The 19,423-nt window shown below is 34.7% G+C and overlaps 1 protein-coding gene and 1 pseudogene across 1 annotated transcript; one reads left to right on the top strand and one right to left on the bottom strand.

Annotated features, from left to right (window-relative positions):
• Nucleotides 1-11,018: 11,018 nt before the first annotated feature.
• On the bottom strand, nt 11,019-12,161 carry LOC125842513 (peroxidase 10-like). Its single transcript, XM_049521814.1, has 3 exons — nt 11,943-12,161; nt 11,672-11,863; nt 11,019-11,573 (listed from the first exon to the last, which is right to left on the bottom strand). The coding sequence occupies exons 1-3, from the start codon at nt 12,159-12,161 to the stop codon at nt 11,019-11,021; spliced, it is 966 nt and encodes a 321-aa protein (XP_049377771.1).
• A 3,458-nt stretch (nt 12,162-15,619) lies between these two features.
• Nucleotides 15,620-17,070, top strand: LOC125842964 (uncharacterized; annotated as a pseudogene).
• Nucleotides 17,071-19,423: the final 2,353 nt, after the last annotated feature.

Raw genomic sequence — 19,423 nt, forward strand, 5'->3', positions numbered from 1 at the left:
TCTACATCTGTTGGTGATTCTATTCTAGTAGAAAGAAGTCTATCGTGATTGTTCCATTTCCGTCAATCATAAGAGTACCATGGCTAATTTAGTTGAGTTAGACATGGTAGATTTTGATATTATTCTAGGTATAGACTGGCTTCATGCTAGTCATGCATCAATAGATTGTAGAACTCGAGTAGTCAAGTTCCAGTTTCCAGTGAACCAGTTATAGAGTTGAAAAGCAGTTCAACAGTGCCTAAGGGTCGTTTCATTTCCTACCTTAAGGCGAGAAAGTTAGTTTCTAAGGGGTGTGTCTATCACTTAGTCCGAGTTAATGCCTCTAGTGTTGAGATACCTCATATTCAGTCAGTTTCAGTAGTCAAAGAATTTCTAGAAGTCTTTCTTGATGATCTATCCGGAGTCTCTCCTGAGAGAGACAGACTTTGGTATAAATATTCTTCCAGATACTCATCCTATCTCTGTTCCTCCTTATAGAATGGCTCCAGCAGAGTTGAAAGAGTTAAAAGAGCAGTTGAAAGATCTTTTAGAGAAATATTTTATTCAACCAAGTGTCTCACCTTGGGCGCTCCGATCTTAGTTGTAAGAAAGAGAGATGGTTCCCTTAGAATGGGTATAGATCACCATTAGTTGAATAAGGTTACCATCAAGAATGAGCACCCTCTTCCATGAAATGATGATATTTTCTATCAGCTTTAGGGTGCTACATGTTTCAGTAAGATAGACCTCATATCTGGCTACCATCAGTTGAAAGTAAGAGAGTGTGATATTCCCAAGACAGCTTTCAGGACCCGTTATGGTCATTATGAGTTTCTGGTCATGTCGTTTGGTTTAACTAATGCACCTGCAACGTTTATAGACCTTATGAATATAGTATTCAGGCCTTATTTAGATATGTTTGTTACCGTATTCATTGATGACATTCTAATCTATTCAAGGAATGAAGAAGATCATGCTAGCCATCTCAGAATAGTTCTTTAGACTTTGAAAGATAAATAGTTATATGCCAAATTCTCTAAATGTGAATTTTGACTTGAGTCTGTGGCGTTCTTGGCCTACATAGTTTCCAGTGATGGCATTAGAGTTGATACTCATAAAATAGAGACAATGCAGAATTGGCCTAGACCCACGTCTCCAACTGATACTAGGAGTTTCTTGGGATTAGCTGGCTATAATAGGAGATTCGTCGAGACATTTTCATTTATTTCATCTCCTTTGACTAAGTTGACTCAGAAAATAGTCAAGTTTCAATGGTCTGAAACTTGTGGGAAAAGCTTTCAGAAATTGAAAAAGGGGTTGACTACTTCCCTAATTTTGACATTACCAGAAGGTACGCAGGGCTTTGTTGTCCATTGTGATGCGTCTAGAGTTGGTTTGGGTTGTGTGTTAATGCAAAATGGCAAGGTTATAGCTTATGCCTCCAGACAGTTGAAGATTCATGAGAAGAATTACCCAACCCATAATCTAGAGTTGGCTGTCGTGGTATTTGAAAATATGGCGCCATTATCTTTATGGTGTTCATGTGGATATGTTCACTGATCACAAGAGTTTTCAATATGTGTTTAGTCAGAAAGAGCTTAATCACAGACAGATGAGGTGGTTAGAATTACTTAAGGATTATAACATGAGTATTCTTTATCACCCAGGTAAGTCAAATGTTGTTATCGATGCCTTGAGCAGTTTATCTATGGGTAGTACCACCCATTTTGAGGAAGATAAGAAAGAATCACTACTAAAAAAATTGCAAAAGGAGACCTAAAAAAAGAGACCTCAAAAATAGGTCGCTAAAAAGAGACCTCATGAGGTCGCTATTTGCATCAATAACTTTTTTTAATTTTTTTTTAATAGGAGAGACCTCATGAGGTCAATTTTATAAAAAAATCTTCCTAATTAATAATATAAGTGACTTATTTTAATTTTTTTATTTTATAGTATGTCTTTGTATAAAATATGCGACCTCACGAGGTCACTATTTGTTAAAATAAAAAAATATTAATTTAGGTTTAGATATCTTGTGAGATCTCATTTTATTAGTCAAATTTGTAAAATAATATTTTAAAATAAGAGACCTCATGAGGTCTCTTATTTTTATTAAATTAAAATAAGAGGGCATTTTTAATTTAGTTCATCTCCATTCCACTCTTCACCTAAAAGCTAAAAAAAGCCCTAACTTGTCTCTTCCCCATAGCNATTTTCATTTATTTCATCTCCTTTGACTAAGTTGACTCAGAAAATAGTCAAGTTTCAATGGTCTGAAACTTGTGGGAAAAGCTTTCAGAAATTGAAAAAGGGGTTGACTACTTCCCTAATTTTGACATTACCAGAAGGTACGCAGGGCTTTGTTGTCCATTGTGATGCGTCTAGAGTTGGTTTGGGTTGTGTGTTAATGCAAAATGGCAAGGTTATAGCTTATGCCTCCAGACAGTTGAAGATTCATGAGAAGAATTACCCAACCCATAATCTAGAGTTGGCTGTCGTGGTATTTGAAAATATGGCGCCATTATCTTTATGGTGTTCATGTGGATATGTTCACTGATCACAAGAGTTTTCAATATGTGTTTAGTCAGAAAGAGCTTAATCACAGACAGATGAGGTGGTTAGAATTACTTAAGGATTATAACATGAGTATTCTTTATCACCCAGGTAAGTCAAATGTTGTTATCGATGCCTTGAGCAGTTTATCTATGGGTAGTACCACCCATTTTGAGGAAGATAAGAAAGAATAATTAACAAAAGAGGTGCATAGAATTGCACGACTAGGAGTTCGATTAATGGATTCCACAGAATGAGGAGTAGTGGTGATGAATGAGGCTGAATCTTCATTAGTGTCAGAAGTGAAAGAAAAACAAGACCAAGATCCTTTATTGCTTGAATTAAATGCAAGTGTTCATAAGCAAAAAGTGATGGCTTTTGAACAAGGGGGAGATGGTGTTTTGAGGTATCAGGGTAGATTGTGTGATTGATTTCAAGGGTAATTGGGACGATCACCTACCTCTCATTGAGTTACTTATAACAATAGTTACCATTCTAGCATCCAGATGGCTCCTTACGAATCTCTTTATGGGAGAAGACGCAGATCTCTTATATGATAGTTTGAAGAAGATGAAGTTGGGTTAATAGGAACAGACTTAGTTCGTCAAGCTATGGAGAAAGTGAATGTTATTCAAGAGAGATTAAAAATAGCCAGAGTCGTAAGAAATCCTACACTGATGTTAGGATAAGAGAGTTAGAGTTTGAAGTTGATGATTATGTGTATTTAAAAGTTTCACCCATGAAGGGCGTTATGAGATTTGGTAAGAAGGGGAAACTTAGTCCCCGGTATATTGGACTTTATCGCATAGCCAAGAGGATTGGCAAAGTAGCTTATGAATTGGAGCTACCACAAGAGTTAGCAGCGGTTCATCCGGTATTTCACATCTCCATGTTGAAGAAGTGCATGGGCGATCCTTCATTGATTATACCAACTAATGATATTGGTATCAAGGATAGATTATCATATGAGGAGATTCCTGTCCAGGTTCTAGATTGCCAAGTTCACAAGTTGAGGACTAAGGAAGTAGCATCAGCCAATGTCCTTTGGAGGAACCAATTTGTTGAGGAAGCTAATTGGGAATCTGAGGAGAATATGAAGAAGAGATATCCACATCTCTTCGAATCCGGAGAAGTTCCGAGTCAAGGTACTAATCCTTTTCTTGGTAATTATTTATAAGATTAGCATGTTGTAATTGCATTGCTTGTTGGGTGTTTGAGCTGAATGTTAAATGTTACACCCTATGCCTACTAAGAGTAATCTCATTCGATGACGAATGTTCCCAAGGGGGAGATATTGTAACATCTCGCAAATTGAAAGAACCAGAAAGAGCTAGAAGTAGAAAGAGTGATTTTTGGAAATAATAAAAATCTGGAAAATTGGTTAATTTAAGTTGAGTTTTTGGTCAACTTCAAACAGACATAACTCCTAGCTCAGGATGTGTTAAGGTGTGTTTCCAAGTATGGTTGGAAATATCTTGGAATAATCTTTCCAACGCCACCAACTTTGTGCGATTCCGAGTTCGTATGAGTGAGATATGCCCTTTGGAAGTTGGGCATTTCAAATAAGGAAATGTCCAATTCGGATTTTTAAAGGGTGTTTTGGTCTTTTCCATACCCTATTATTTTAATTCGTTTTTGGTAAATTAATTAAAGGTCAAAACTGAATTGGTTTAGTTTAGGCAATTGGAGATTTACGCTAGGATTTTTGGAGAAAGAACGTAAGAGGAGAAAAGAGGAGAAAGAGCAAAGTTAGTCATTTTTTAAGGTTTAGCTTGTGGATTTTGACAAGGGTTGATCCCTAAAGAGATATGCGAGCCTTTCATGGCGTTGGGTTCATTCACCCATGCGCCAATCACGTTTATTTCAACGAAGTTTGTTCTAGGAAGTTGAAAGTTGATGAATCTTGAATGTTGTTCTTGAAATTGACCTTCGTTCTTGAGTTAGGTTGAGATTGAGGAGTTTCTTGAGGTTAAAATGTTGTTTTCTTGAATTGTTTGAGTTAGATGCGTATGTATACGTACTGGGTATCTGAATCTAAAGAGAACTTGAGAATAATAGTCGAGTTTAGGAATGAAGAAGGAAAAAGTAAGGCAAGGAACATGTAGTAGGTCCGCGTTGCGAACCTGTTCCTCAGATTTGACAAAATGGTTTCCGCGTCGCGGAGCGGTCATGGACCGTTCTGCCTCAAAAGTTATTTCACGAACAAATATTATAATTCATCTCCGCGTCGCGGAGTAGTTCCCCAACGGTGATTTCTTGATCGTTTTTCATGATTAACTATCTAAAATCATTCCTAAACATCATAAGATCTTTCCTATCACAAATCACAATCCTTGAATCCATAATTCAATTCAAGGAAAGTTAAGAGTCAATTCAAGAGAAGTTAAGAGTCAAGTCAAGAGAAGTTAAGAATCAAGTAAAGAGAAGACAAGAGTCAAGTTAAGAGAAGTTCATAAAGTTTTCCAGAAGTCTTTTACAAATGTTTTAACTTTGTTTTAAGACTTGAGTTTTGAGTTGACTAAAGAGTAAAGTTTTTAGTGCATTTCTTCAAAAGAGTATATCGGGACTATGTATTCCCAAAGAGTAACTGTTTTCATATTTAAACAAGAAAGAAAACAGAGATTTCCAAAAGAGTCTTTGAGCTAGTTTTCAGTAAACAGTAAATGCTTTCATAATTAAGCAAGAGAGGAAACTGAGATTTCCAAGATAGCCTTTGAGCTAAGTTTAGAGCAATTATCTCAAACCACAGAAAGAAGTTATGTTTTTAAACATAAAGAGCTAGTATATTTTGGGAGTAGTATTGAGCATCGATATGGGGGAGAGTTCAAAAAACTCCGAGCCACCATAAACCATGTAGCCATCATGGGTAGAAAAGGTTCATACTTTTTAGATGATTCCTTTAGTGATTTTCAGCATAGACTAGTGGATCCACTTAGTAGTTCAGGTTCTATACCCCCGGCAAGGTATAGGACGGCCATGACAGCGTGAGGCAAAACGTTGTATCATCACTATAGCTCTTAAGTGATGGTTGTCGGTTAGAGAAACTTCCACAACAATATTTTGTATTTGTATATACATCAGAAATATTTGTATTTTCATACACAAACAGAGTTCATATTGTATCTTTGAATACAAACAGAGTTATTATTGTATTTCTAAATACATAGAGTTGAAAACCATGTTTTAAAGCTTTTCTTTATACTGCATTTATTTACACTGCTTTATATTGAAATCAGTTCAATTGAGTTGAGCCAGGTAAGTGTTCTTTCAGAATTCTTTTTAAGCTTAACTTTTCTTTAGCATTCCAACTGGCATACTCTTACATTCAATGTACTGATGCCAGTTGGCCTGTATCGTCTTATGAAGCAAACGTAGGTAACCAGGATCAACATCCAGTGCATCGTTGATCCAGTTGAGCTTCAGAGTTGTTGGTGAGCCTCCTTGCTTTTCGGAGGATCCCCTTTTTCATTACTTTATCATTTTAGTTCATTAGGATGTTGGGGGTCTTGTCCCGACATCCATCTCAGTTATTAGAGGCTTCATAGATAGACAGTCAGTTAGTTCATTTGTCTTTACTTTGTTATTGACTTATGTTCAGAATTGAGTTGCCACTTTTGCTAAGTTAAATGTTTATTTCTAAAACATTATGAGTTAAGTTTGAGACAGTTGAGTTATCTTGCATTTGAGTTCTTTTCTTAATGCTTAAAGTCTTCCGCTGAGTAAGTAAGCCAGGCCAAGGGTTCGATTGGGGCCAGCAATGGTTCTCGAGTGCCAGTCCCGCCCAGGGTGTAGGCTCGGGGCATGACACAAAACATAAGGATAGAAATAAGGGAATGAATGTTGTCACGATTGTAATAGGGTGTACACCAATTTATCCAAAGAGTAAAGTTGTATGGACTAACAAATGTTCTCGGCATACTCCTATTAAAATCTATAGCGTATATAAAACTTTTCAAATAAACTTCACATTTTCCCTCACTGTACATCAAACTTTAGATGTTTTCCAAAAGAAAATTACAATATAATTAAAGTGTCAATTACAATAAATAACAAAAGAAAATAGATTTAATTATTGTATTATACAAATCTAAAAAAGCTATCTAGATGATGGTATCGACAAAACACTCAAAGTAGATAACGTCCTATTACAATTTAAGATATGTAAGACGAAAAAAGGATATATGTCATGCCCCGAGCCTACACCCTGACGTGGCTGGCACTCGAGAACCATTACTGGCCCCAAGCGAACCCTTGGCCTGACTTACTCAGTGGAAGACTATATGCATATTTATAATGATCAAAAGCATTATACTCACTGGAATAATATCATAACTTAAAATGTTTAAAAGTCAACATTCAACTTGGCCAAAATGGCAACCTCAAGTCTCAAAAACATAAGCCAATAATAAAGTGGTGACAAATGAATTTAACTAACTCACTGTCTGTCTATGAAGCCTTTAAACAACTGACATTGATGTCGGGACAGGCCCACGACATCATAATGACTAATAATAAAACTGAAAGCAATAAAAGGAGTCCTCCGGAATGCAATGAGGCTCACCAACAGACTCTGAACTGCTCACTGGATCAACGATGCGCTGGATGCCGATCCTAGTAATATGTGTCTGCATCATAATAAGATGCATGCCAACTGGCATCAGTACATTGAATGTACGAGTATGTGAGTTGGAATGCTAAACACAACATAGGCTTGAAAGGAATCTGAAGAACTTACCTGGCTCAACTCGACTCAATATAACTGAACTCATTTCAATATAAAGCAGTTTAAAACAAGTGCAATATAAAGAAAAGTTGTTTAAAACATGATGTCAACTCTGTGTGTATGCAAAGATACACTATAACTCTGAAAATGTATGTAAAAATACAATAACCTTTGTATATAAGAATACAATTACTTCTGTGGGAATTTCTCTAACAGATAACCATCACGTAAGAGCTATTGTCACGATACATCGTTTTACCTCACGCTGCCAGGGTCGTCCTATACCTTGCCGAGGGTATAAAACCTGAACTACTAAGTGGATCCACTAGTCTATGCTAAAAATCACTAAAGGAATCATATAAAATGTATGACCCTTTTCTACCCATGATGGCTACATGGTTTATGGGGGCTATGAGTTATCTGAACTCTCCCCCATATTGGTGCTCAATACTACTCCCAAAAATAATATAATATTAGCTCTTATGTTTAAAAACATACTTCTTTTGTGATTTGAGATTAGTGCTCAAAAACTTAGCTCAAAGGCTATCTTGGAAATCAAAGTTTCCCCTCTTGCTTCATTTAGAAAGCTATTACTCTTTTCTGAAAACTTGCCCGAAGGCTCTTTGGAAATCGAGGTTTCCTTTCTTGTTTAAGTGTAAAAATATTTTAAACCCTTTGGGAATACATAGTCCCCATATACTTTTGAAGAAATGAACTTCAAACTTTACTCTTTAATCTTTACTCAACTTGAATTTTAAATCTTAAAACAAAGTTAAAACATTTGTAAAAGACTTTTGAAAAACTCTAAGAACCTCTCTTGACTTTGATCTTAATTGCTCTTGACTTGACTCAACTCTTAACTGGCCCTTGAATTGAATTATGGATTCAATGATTGTGATTTGTGATTGGAAAGATCTCATGATGTTTAGGAATGATTTTAGATAGCTAAACATGAGAAAATGATAAAAAATGGATTATGGGGAACTACTCCGCGATGCGGAGGTGATTTAAAATCTTAGGTCGCGAATTAACTTTTTAGGCAGAATGCTCCGTGTCCACTTCGCGAAGTGAAATAACTTTTCCCAAAACTGGGGAGCGGGTCCGCGATGCGGAGACACTACCAGATTTTGACCGACGAAATTTCTTCTTCGTTTTTCAACTCTAAACCATCTAAACTTCAATGGTTCTTTTCCCAAACACTTAGGATCATTTATACCCTCAATATATGATAGATTCAAACTAAAATTACACCACAAAACATGAATCAAATTGCAAGAACTTCAACAAAAATAGCCCACGAGATTTCAAACGAATTTCATCAAGAACTCAAGGAATTTACTTTCAAATCAAACATATTTTGCTGAATTGAATCATGATTGGCGCATGGGTGAACTAACCCAACGCTATGTGATATCACATACCTTGTAGGGATCACCCCCGACGAAATCCACAAGCTAATCTCGATGAATCTTGAACGTTCTTCTCTTTTCTCCTTTCTCCACGCCCTAGCGTGAAATTCACTTTACTAAAACTGACTAAAATCAGACTTTACCCCAATTAAACTCCTAAAAACGAATTAGAATAAATTGGTAGGGAAAGACTAAATTACCCTTCCAAAATTCGGATTTGGACTTTCCTAATTCCAACAGCCCAATGTCCAAAGGGCATAACTCACCCATACAAACTCGAAATCGCGTAAACTCAGCGCCGTTAGAAAGATCATTCCAAGATCTTTCCTACCATAACTGGAAGTACCTCTAACTAATCATGAGCTAGAAGTTATGGCCGTTTGAAGTTGACCAAAACTTAACTATTCCTAACTTAAACAAATTTCCAGATTTTCATTACTTCCAAAAATGACTATTTCCAGTTCTTAGCTTCTTCCTAGCTATTTCAAATTGTAAGATGTTACAATATCTCTTCCCTAAATAAAGAATGAGAATTGGCCAAACTATTACTGCATATTCTGTCTAAATGATGAAACTAACTTTACCATATGAAATTTAGTTTTTCAACTTCCTTTATCCGAGGAAAAGGAGTGGTATTTATACTATTTTATCGTAGTTCAATTGGATAAGTCTAAAGGTTAGACTAATTTTAAATGTCCTACATTCATTGTATTTACAATGAATGTGGTGTGCATTGAATATTATCTCTTAGAATTCTTCATGCTTTGAAAATAACGTAAAACTATCTTGAGTAAAGTACGGGTCATTCTCATTCACATATCTTACTTAATTCCATCATTAAATAATTTAATGCACATTGAATACTTTTAAAATTGATTCCATCTATATCTAATTAGTATTAGAATATATATTTGGTTTTGTAAAAAAAATAAATAGAAAATAGTGTTTTGAAGGGTAAAAAGGTATTTCAACTTTTCATTTTGATGTTCCCACTTTTAGTAATATATATATATATATATATATATATATATATATGTTCTTTGCTTATATAAAGAAATTCGTGTCTAGATTACAACTAAATAGATATTACTTATTTAGACTTTATAGGTAAAAAGGTCTGAAATATATCCGAAATTTAACCAAAATTGTTGTAACAATATCGAACTTTGGAAATGACCTTTTACCCCTGCACTATTTAATAGTGTATTTTAAAGGTATATATTTGCACACGTGGACATCATAAATATTGCATCATTATAAATAGTAATGTGTCGACGTAGACACATATATACCTTTAAAATACACTATTAAATAGTGCAGAGGGTAAAAGGTCCTCCATAATATTTGGTATCATAACAGCAATTTCAGCCAAAGTTGGAGTATTTTTCAGACTCTTTTCCCGACTTTATATAATCATTGACGTGGAACATGTAAAATATTATATTTCTTATTTCCAAATGAAATTAAAAATTATCTCAATAAAAAATTAGATATTTTATTATATGCCTGATCGTTTGTGTTTTACATGGATAATATGAAATATTTGACAAATATGTTGAATGACTATACATACATTTATAACTAGTTCATTATCTCATGAATTAGTATGTTGCCTCTTTAATTAATAATAAAGAGATCTAAAAGTATAAAGTTCATTATCAATAATCCATATAGAATTAGATAACTATTTTAATTTTCAAACAAACACTCTTACTCTAACAATTATATGTGTAACACTAATTGGTAAAAAATCTTCCTATATCCACCATCATTTATACTTTTTTATTGCAACCTAAATCATATAAATACTTAACATTTACAAGTCAAACATTATAGTAAGATGTCTAAGGACTTATGTGGAGCACAATTGTCATATGCTATAAGTTAATAGTAATGGGTAAACTTGGCTACACGCGCGGCCCGTGTACCCAGAAACTAGTATTAAATAAAAGGGAAAAAGGACGAATATACCAAAACTATCGTAAATGGTATGCAGATACCCTCCGTCATACTTTTGGGATATCGGTGCTCCTGTCGTCCAAAAACTAGAGCATATATACCCTTTATACTAACAAACATACACATATCTTAATCTTATCCACCGACCCGACATTTATTAAATATGGGACCGACGAATAATATTGTGTCACGTGTCCCTATATAGTCTTCTTGTTATCAGTCTCGTGGTTTTTCAGGAAATTAGCCATCATCTTAGTGTCACACATCAAAATCGAATAATTTTTTCAGAAGCAAATGGTGATATTAACAAATTACCAGCCCTTTATTCATTTATTTTGGACCAAAATGAGTAGTAACCACAAATCTCTACTTGTACGACATCATTTGATATCAAGTTAAATTATTACTAGTAAAAACATACATACTGAAGCAAGCACAGTTGATAAACTTTGTCTAACACTTAAACAAAACATACTTGACAAAAACATTCTATTACTTAAAAAGCCACATACTTCCCTAATTTGTCCAGTTCGTCCCATGAGGACCCCAACATTCCCTAATTCTACCATCGATGCAACAAAATCTTTGTAGAAAAGATGAGGGTACAAGCTGTAACATTTGACCATATAAGCTGTCTGAGAATTTGACATTAGAGCTTGATCTGATTCAAGTAGTCCTGAGTTGTTCATAAGGTTTCTGTAATACGCATTGTCAAATCTCGTAACAGATTGTATGTCTAGAGGAGTAAGTGTGGTGTTGGATTCATCCGTGTCAGGACAAGTACATTGTAAATTCGACAACATTGAAGAATCAAGACCTTTATCAGTAAACTTGGCCACGATTTTATCCAAAGGCTCAAATGGCAAAGGCAATTGTTCATTTGCTGCTTTCTCACTAGCAGATAGTCCACCTCGATGACCAAGTAAAACTGGCCAAAATGGTCCTCCTGCCTGTACAGCAAGAAAGGAAAATTTATCGTACTTCATTTAATCATTTCCAAGCATTACAATACTTAAGTACTACTCATCTGTCTGCACGTAAATGTTACCATGACAACCACTTCTCTAGCTGCAAGAGTTAATATATCTACACAAGATACAATTGACGGGCAAGCTCTTTCAATGTGTGCTTTTATGATATCAATCGTCTCATATCCTCTAACTGAATTGCGGTTTGGTGCAGCGTTCTTCTCACCCTTGAAATAGTATGTGTCATCAAGCAGCACGGATCCATCACAACCCTATCAAAATCATAACCATAAATTGATCTTGAAAATGATTATCAAACAAATGAAATAAGATGTTGTACTTACTACTTACATTAATAAAACAATCGTGAAAGTGAAAACGAAGAAGGGATGCAGCTATATTGGAGTCACTACGGAGTGCTTCCCAAACATTCCAACGAACAATCCTATGCAACCTCGGACATGCTCTCTCATAGTAACTATAATCAAACTGACCATCATTAAAGGGAGCTAGAACACTCATCACAAAGAACAAAACAGCAAGGCAGGGGAACAAACTATAACTCGCCATAACTTTCGAGTATTAAAGGCTAGGAACAATGCTTCAAATTATTCTTGTGACTTAAGTTGTGCTGTTAGAATGTGAAATCAATCGAATTATGTTTACTGTGTATTATTACAAAAATAACTTTTTTTTTTATATAAATCCTTAAACATGTAATGACAACAAACTAATTAAAAGATCCATCCAAGCAATGTTCACGTTCCAAAATAGACGTTACATCAAGGTAAAACAAAGAGTTATAATACCACATATATGTTTCATTCCAGAGGCGTATCCAGGATTTCAGCTAGATGGGTGCACGATTACGAAAAAATATATTTTAAATATAAATTTGATCAATTTGACTTTTAGTTCGTATATGACCATTAAATTTTAAAAATTATAGGTTCAAAATGTATAATGCTACTAGTTTTAAATTTTAATATACACATTTGATTTAATTATATAAAAAATTTACAATGTTAAATTTTTTAGGAATTTTCAATGTAACACACTTGAAAATTTTGAAAGATTAAAGGAAAAAAACAAAAGTAAAATTAGCTGAAACGTCAAAAGTGTAACCGATAACCACTTGGAAAGGTGTTACTCACAGAGACAAGATAGATATAAGATTTAAATTTATATCCTTACTTAGAAAGGTGCACCCAATCATCATCGCATTATTATATAATATACTTTGAACATGGGTTCACACATCTATATTTAAATATTTTTTAAAAAATATAACACTACTACACATGATCTAGAGAGGGGAGCATGGGTTCACGTGAACCCACGGCACCCCCTCTAGATACGCCTCTGTTTCATTCTCGCCTTTTGATTTGATTCTTCTAAGCCAAAGATCAAGATCAGCTTAAATCTTTGTAGACGATTTCTGCTTTAGGTGATGCACACGGAAAATTTGAGATATGTCGAGAGGCTCCTCATCTAAAAACTGTCGATTGATTACCACTCTCTCTAACACCGGAGAGTTGGCTAACAAATGCTTGATAAACTGCATATTGGATGTCCTTCCTATAAAGCTTTCTAGCTTAACTTACCCAAGGTAATTAAATGTCACGTCTGACAAAGTTTCGGGTTCAAGGGATTATTCTTCAGTAGATTCTTCATCAGTATCACTATCATCTTCATTACAAACTTGCATTTCGAGATATTCCAAATATGGGAAGCTTCTTATCAAGAAAAGAACATAAGAAATTGTTGGGGAATGAGAGAACATAAAATTTGTAGTTTTGATGATTAACAAAGAGTCTTGATGGTTTGTAGTTTTGATGACTGATAAAGACTCTTAATGTGTGACAAATCATTGTTTATCATTATCAAAAAAGGGGAAAATATTGGGAAGTGGGAGAAAATATAAACTAGTTTTGATGATTGATAAAGTGAACATGGTTCACTACTTGTTGTCTTATATGTACTCTAACAGGTGAACCAGGTTGTCAAACGTGACTGTAGACAACCTGTACAATTATGAGAGATTGCGGCAAAGAAGAAAAAGTGCAGAGATAAAGAAGGAAAAGAAGGAAACAAATATGGAAAGAAATAAAGAAGTAGCAATTCAAGTCAAATAAGGAAAGAAATAAAGAAGTAACAATTCAAGTCAAATAATGAAAGAAGTAAATATAAACAAATTCAAGAAGGAAAAGGATTTGTAATTCCTTTCCTTGTAAAAGTTGATCAAGGCAAATCAAACTCTATAAAAGGTTCAAGAAATTGAAGAAAAAAAGTCATCTTTGCAAAAACACAAATCGAGAGAATTTTCCAGCAAACCTAGAACGATAGCTATTGCATATTCACGAAATTTATCATCTTGAGATTAGTAGTTATTGGAGAAAAAAATGCATAGCTTCGTCACAGCAACGTAAAGACCAGTTTCACGAGTTCTGCTCCACTCTGAACTATTAAATGTTGAAGTCTGATCAATTAAAGTCTAGGGTTTTTAGTCTTTGTTGATTTGTTCTAGGTTTATTGTTGAGTTGTAATAATTCATAGATTGTGTAACAAAAAGTGGGTTTGACTTCTTGGGGGGTAAAGTCTTTATTATTGAGTTGTAATAATTCCTAGATTGTGTAACAAGAAGTGGGTTTGACTTCTTGGGGGTAAAGTTATGAGATAGGTTGTGAGAATTGTAAACAAGAAGTGGGTTTTGGGTGGTTAGAGTTAAGAAGAGTTGAGAGTTTTGTAAACAAGAAGCGAGTTTGACTTCTTGGTGAGTGGAAAGTTTTCGATTATAGTTAATCGAAAAGGGTAGAAGTTTAGAGTTAGATTCATTGATTAACTGAGTTGTAAATCTTTTTAATTAATATAAAACATTGGTGTGGTTTTTTCCTTCCTTGAGTTAGGAAGGTTTCCACGAAATAGTGGTGTTACTAGTTACTAACGTAAGTATCTTGTGTGTTATTCAAGAACCTGGTTCTTGAATACTGGGTAAGGTTTCTTCAATTGGTATTAGAGCAGGTCTTTTCATTTAAAGACTCACATCTTGAAAATGATCAATGACTGCACCACCTACACCACAAGAAGAAGCTTCTCAAACTCGACCACCACTGTTTAATGGAAAGTATTATGGATGGTGGAAGAACCACATGATGGATCACTTACTAGGAGAAAACCCAGACTTATAGGGAGTTATGTTGGACGGTCCAACCATAACCATGAAGAATGGAACTGATTGAACCACTCAAGTACTAAAGGATAAGAAAGAATGGAATGTTGCGGATAAACTTGCAATTCAGAACAATGTTAAAGCAAAAAAGATCTTGATATGCGGAATAGGTCCAGATGAATACAATTGAATCTGATCATGCCAAGATGCAAAAGCAATATGGGAAACCCTACAAACCACGCATGAAAGAACAACTCAGTAAAGAAGTCTAAAATTGATAATTTGAATAGACAATACAAACTGTTTCGAATGGTAAAAGGTGAAACAATCCAAGAGATGCACACCAAGTTCACTCCTATCATTAATGAAATCTACTCACTACGAGAAATAATTCCCAATGGGAAGGCAGTCAGAAAAATTTTAAGTGTTCTTCCAGAGTCTTGGGAAAGTAAAGTAAAAGCCATTACTGAAGCACGTGATCTAGATAAGTTTAGCTATGGATGAATTCATCGGAAATCTCATGACCTATGAACTCAAGAAAAAACAAGAAAAGGAAATTGGAGGCAAAAGGAAGGAGAAGAACCTGGTTCTTAAAGGCACAACACCAAAAGATTTTAAGGACGAAAACATTGCGTTAATGACCAAAAGGTTCTCAAGAATACTGAAAAGGGGACAAGTGTTTCAAAGAAGGAACTCTCAGAAAACCACTGAAAATCCAATAGATCAAGTCTGTCACAAGTGTGGAAGTTCGAATCACTTTATCAAGTTTTGTCCATTAAAAGCTCTAGAGGAAAAGAGGAACAGTTAGGAGAAAGTAAAAGAAATCAAGAATGATAAGTACATTCCCACAAACAGACGAATGACCAATAAAGAAGCTGATCTCTTAATGAAAAGGGCCTTCGCCTCTATGGGGGACTCATCAGAAGATGAATCTGAGGATGAAGGATTCGAAAATCAATCACTACTTGCAATAGAACAACTAGATAAATATGATTTTCTCGCACTCATTGTTGAAACAGATTCTGAAGATGATGAAGAAGATGACAAACAAAGAAATGTAAGTCTTCATCACAATAAAGTAAATATTGATTCATATTCTAAAAAAGAACAAGAATCCCTATTGAGTACTCTTATAGATGCATATCAGTCAATCAGTTCTAAAAGAGAACAAATGATGGAAAATTATGCATCTTTAAGAGAAGAAAATGACAATCTTGAGAAATACAATCACTGTCTTCAAAATAAATTAAAAGAACAGGTTAAGACCTCAAAGTTAAGTCACAAGGGCAAAAACTTTGCTAGTGAACTTCAATTAGCTTTGGAAGAAAAAATAAAACAGTTAACCATAAATTGCTAGGCCTTAACTGAAAGAAAGAGGATGCTACAAGAAAATCTTGATAACCAAACTTGATCTGGAACGAAATCTTAGATGGACCAAGTCCTCTTAAATTATAACTCAAATTCAAGAAAGGCAAATCACCAGTCGAAGTGGGATAGTTTTTAGAAAATAGAATAATCATGTAGCACACACTATTCACATGTCTAAAAGTTTATGCACTCATTGTGGAAACTCAGATCATTTAAAGAATCAATGTAAAGCTCTATTTGAGGCCTTTCGAAAAAATGTTAAGTTCATCAAAAAGGAAAAGGCCGAAACGGTTAAGAACCTGGCTCCAAATAAAAATGTTCCAGATAAAAGGTTTTCTTATTTACCGTTATGGGCTAGAAGAAATCGTATTCATCCTTTTACTCACAAAAAGGGGACCAAGCTAATCTGGGTTCCCAAGACTAATCTTTTACTAGTGTTTCAGGTGAAGGTGAGAGAGAAAAGGTCAACTCAGGTTCTAAAAAGACACAAAAATATGTACAAGGTTGATAAGAAGCCCCTTCATGAAGAGAATCCTACTTGCCTCAACGTCATTAATGATATTTCTCTACTTAGGCATAAGAGAATGGGTCATGCTAGTTTTTTCTCTTTTAAGTAAACTAGTCATGAAGAACCTAGTTTATGCGACTCTCCGAATCAAAACTTGTGTAGCTATTATGCCTAGCGTGTATGAAAAAGGGAAAAACGTGAAGTCATCACTCAAGCTAAAGAAAAAATTTGAAGAAAGTGACATGATATCAAACATCTTTGATGATGCAAATTTAGGGAACATTGCAAATGAACCTGGTTCACATCTAACAATCATTGATGCACCTTCAGTAGGAGTTACTGGACTAACCTATGGTCTTGGAGATAGGGGGAATAATAGAGCAATCTGGACACTTAGTGTATGGTACATCTTCAGGGGGAACTTCGTTGTGTGAACCTGGTCCTTGTTATTCATTAGAAGTTATTGAAAATTGATTCAACTTGGTTCTCTATTACTCAGCTTGAGATTCCTTTGATCTGGGAAAATATGATGATGCAGACATGCTGATGAAGGCAAAAGCCTGGTCTTGTCGAAACAAGCTGATGTATTATCACGATTTCCTTTAATAATTGGCTAGTAAACTAATAATCTTATGCTTGAGTAATTATACAATGACTATCTACTAACTCAGTCTCGTACTATAACATGTACACACTCCAGGCACATCTCAAACAATGTTTAGAAGGTCTGCGGATATTATCTCTACTCTTTTGCTAACAACATTAAGTAAATCATTGAGGAACACACAAAAGAGAAACCTGGTTTCTCTGTAATACTCAGGTATGTACCATCATATTTCAATGCATGAATTTCCTAAATTTGTGTCAAACATAAGCACTAGTGAACCTGGCCGATCTTGATTATATGTGAGGTTACGATGGCTAATATCCTCAGATTAACTTACTTTATTATTAGCATAAGTGTACTTGAAAGTGTTGCAAGTGGCCATGAGTTAAAATAATATTGCACTCATTGAATGTTAATCAAGTTCTTTGGTTATTGGTATTCAATGATGCCAAGATGGGGAAGTTATATGATGTGGGTTAGGGACATATTATGCATAGTTTGTCATCATCAAAAAGGGGGAAATTGTTGGGGAATGAGAGAACATAAAGTTTGTAGTTTTGATGATTGACAAAGAGTCTTGATGGTTTGTAGTTTTGATGACTGATAAAAAGTCTTGATGTGTGACAAATCATTGTTTATCATCATCAAAAAGGGGGGAAATGTTGGGAAGTAGGAGAACATATAAACTAGTTTTGATGATTGATAAAGTGAACATGGTTCACTACTTGTTGTCTTATGTGTACTTTAACAAGTGAACCAGGCTCTTAGACGTGACTGCTGACGACCTGTACAATTATGAGAGATTGCGGCAAAGAAGAAAAAGTGCAGAAATAAAGAAGGAAAAGAAGGAAACAAATACGGAAAGAACTAAAGAAGGAAAGAAATAAAGAAGTAGCAATTCAAGTCAAATAAGGAAAGAAATAAAGAAGTAACAATTCAAGTCAAATAATGAAAGAAGTAAATATAAACAAATTCAAGAAGGAAAAGGATTTGTAATTCCTTTCCTTGTAGAAGTTGATGAAGGCAAATCAAACTCTATAAAAGGTTCAAGAAATTGAAGGAAAAAAATCGTCCTTGTAAAAACACAAATCGAGAGAATTTTCTAGCAAAGCCAGAACGATAGTTATTGCATATTCACGAAATTTATCATCTTGAGAGTAGTAGTTATTGGAGAAAAAATGCAGAGCTTCGTCACAGCAACGTAAGGACCAGGTTCATGATTTCTATTCCACTCTGAACTATAAGTCTGATCAATTAAAGTCTAGGGTTATTAGTCTTTGTTGATTTGTTCTAGGTTTATTATTTAGTTGTAATAATTCCTAGATTGTGTAACTAAAAGTGGGTTTGACTTCTTGGGGGGGGGNGGGGGGGGGGGGTAAAGTCTTGAAAGAATTGTAACAAGAAGTGGGTTTGACTTCTTGGGGGTAAAGTTAAGAGAGAGGTTGTGAGAATTGTAAACAAGAAGTGAGTTTGACTTCTTGGGTGGTTAGAGTTAAGATGAGTTGAGTCTTTTGTAAACAAGAAGCGAGTTTGACTTCTTGATGAGTGGAGAGTTTTCGATTATAGTTAATCAAAAAGGGTAGAAGTTTAGAGTTAGATTCATTGATTAACTGAGTTGTAAATTAAATCTTGAATTAATATAAAACTTTGGTGTGATTTTTCCCTTCCTTGAGTTAGGAAGGTTTCCACGAAATAGTGGTGTTACTACTTACTAACATAAGTATCTTGTGTGTTATTCAAGAACCTGGTTCCTAAATACTGGGTAAGGTTTCTTCAGAAAGCTTCTTATATTGCTTGTGAAACTGAACAAAAAGAACTTTTATAATGTCCAACAACACTAAGAAAAAAAACTTTATTTCTTCCCATAAAATGAAGGGATATTATTTCAGTTTCATTTGATAGCGATTCAAGTATAATTATGGTTTCAATGATAATAACTATCCATAGTGGTGGCAAATGGGCGGGTTAAGTCAAATTTGGGCAGGTTGAAAATTGGTCAACAGAAAATGGGTAATAATTCAATTCGCCCATATTTGATATGAGTAAAAATTTATTGGATAATAAATGGGTTGGGTAAAATACTAGTTTATCCATATTTTCATGCACTAGACTCACGGCACGTGTGTATCGTATCATATACTATACAATGTTATAAAATGGAATTAATATTACTAAATTGA

Source organism: Solanum stenotomum, chromosome 10 (genome assembly GCF_019186545.1).
Source record: "Solanum stenotomum isolate F172 chromosome 10, ASM1918654v1, whole genome shotgun sequence".
Classification (NCBI taxonomy): domain Eukaryota; kingdom Viridiplantae; phylum Streptophyta; class Magnoliopsida; order Solanales; family Solanaceae; genus Solanum; species Solanum stenotomum.

Bases quoted from the DNA above. Each gene is read 5' to 3' on its own strand.
- LOC125842513 (XM_049521814.1), bottom strand. From the start codon at position 12,161: ATGGCGAGTTATAGTTTGTTCCCCTGCCTTGCTGTTTTGTTCTTTGTG. The intron at 11,864-11,942 runs GTAAGTAGTAAG...TGATTTTGATAG, and splicing joins TTCACGATTGTTTTATTAAT to GGTTGTGATGGATCCGTGCT. The intron at 11,574-11,671 runs GTAACATTTACG...CTTGCTGTACAG, and splicing joins CTAGAGAAGTGGTTGTCATG to GCAGGAGGACCATTTTGGCC.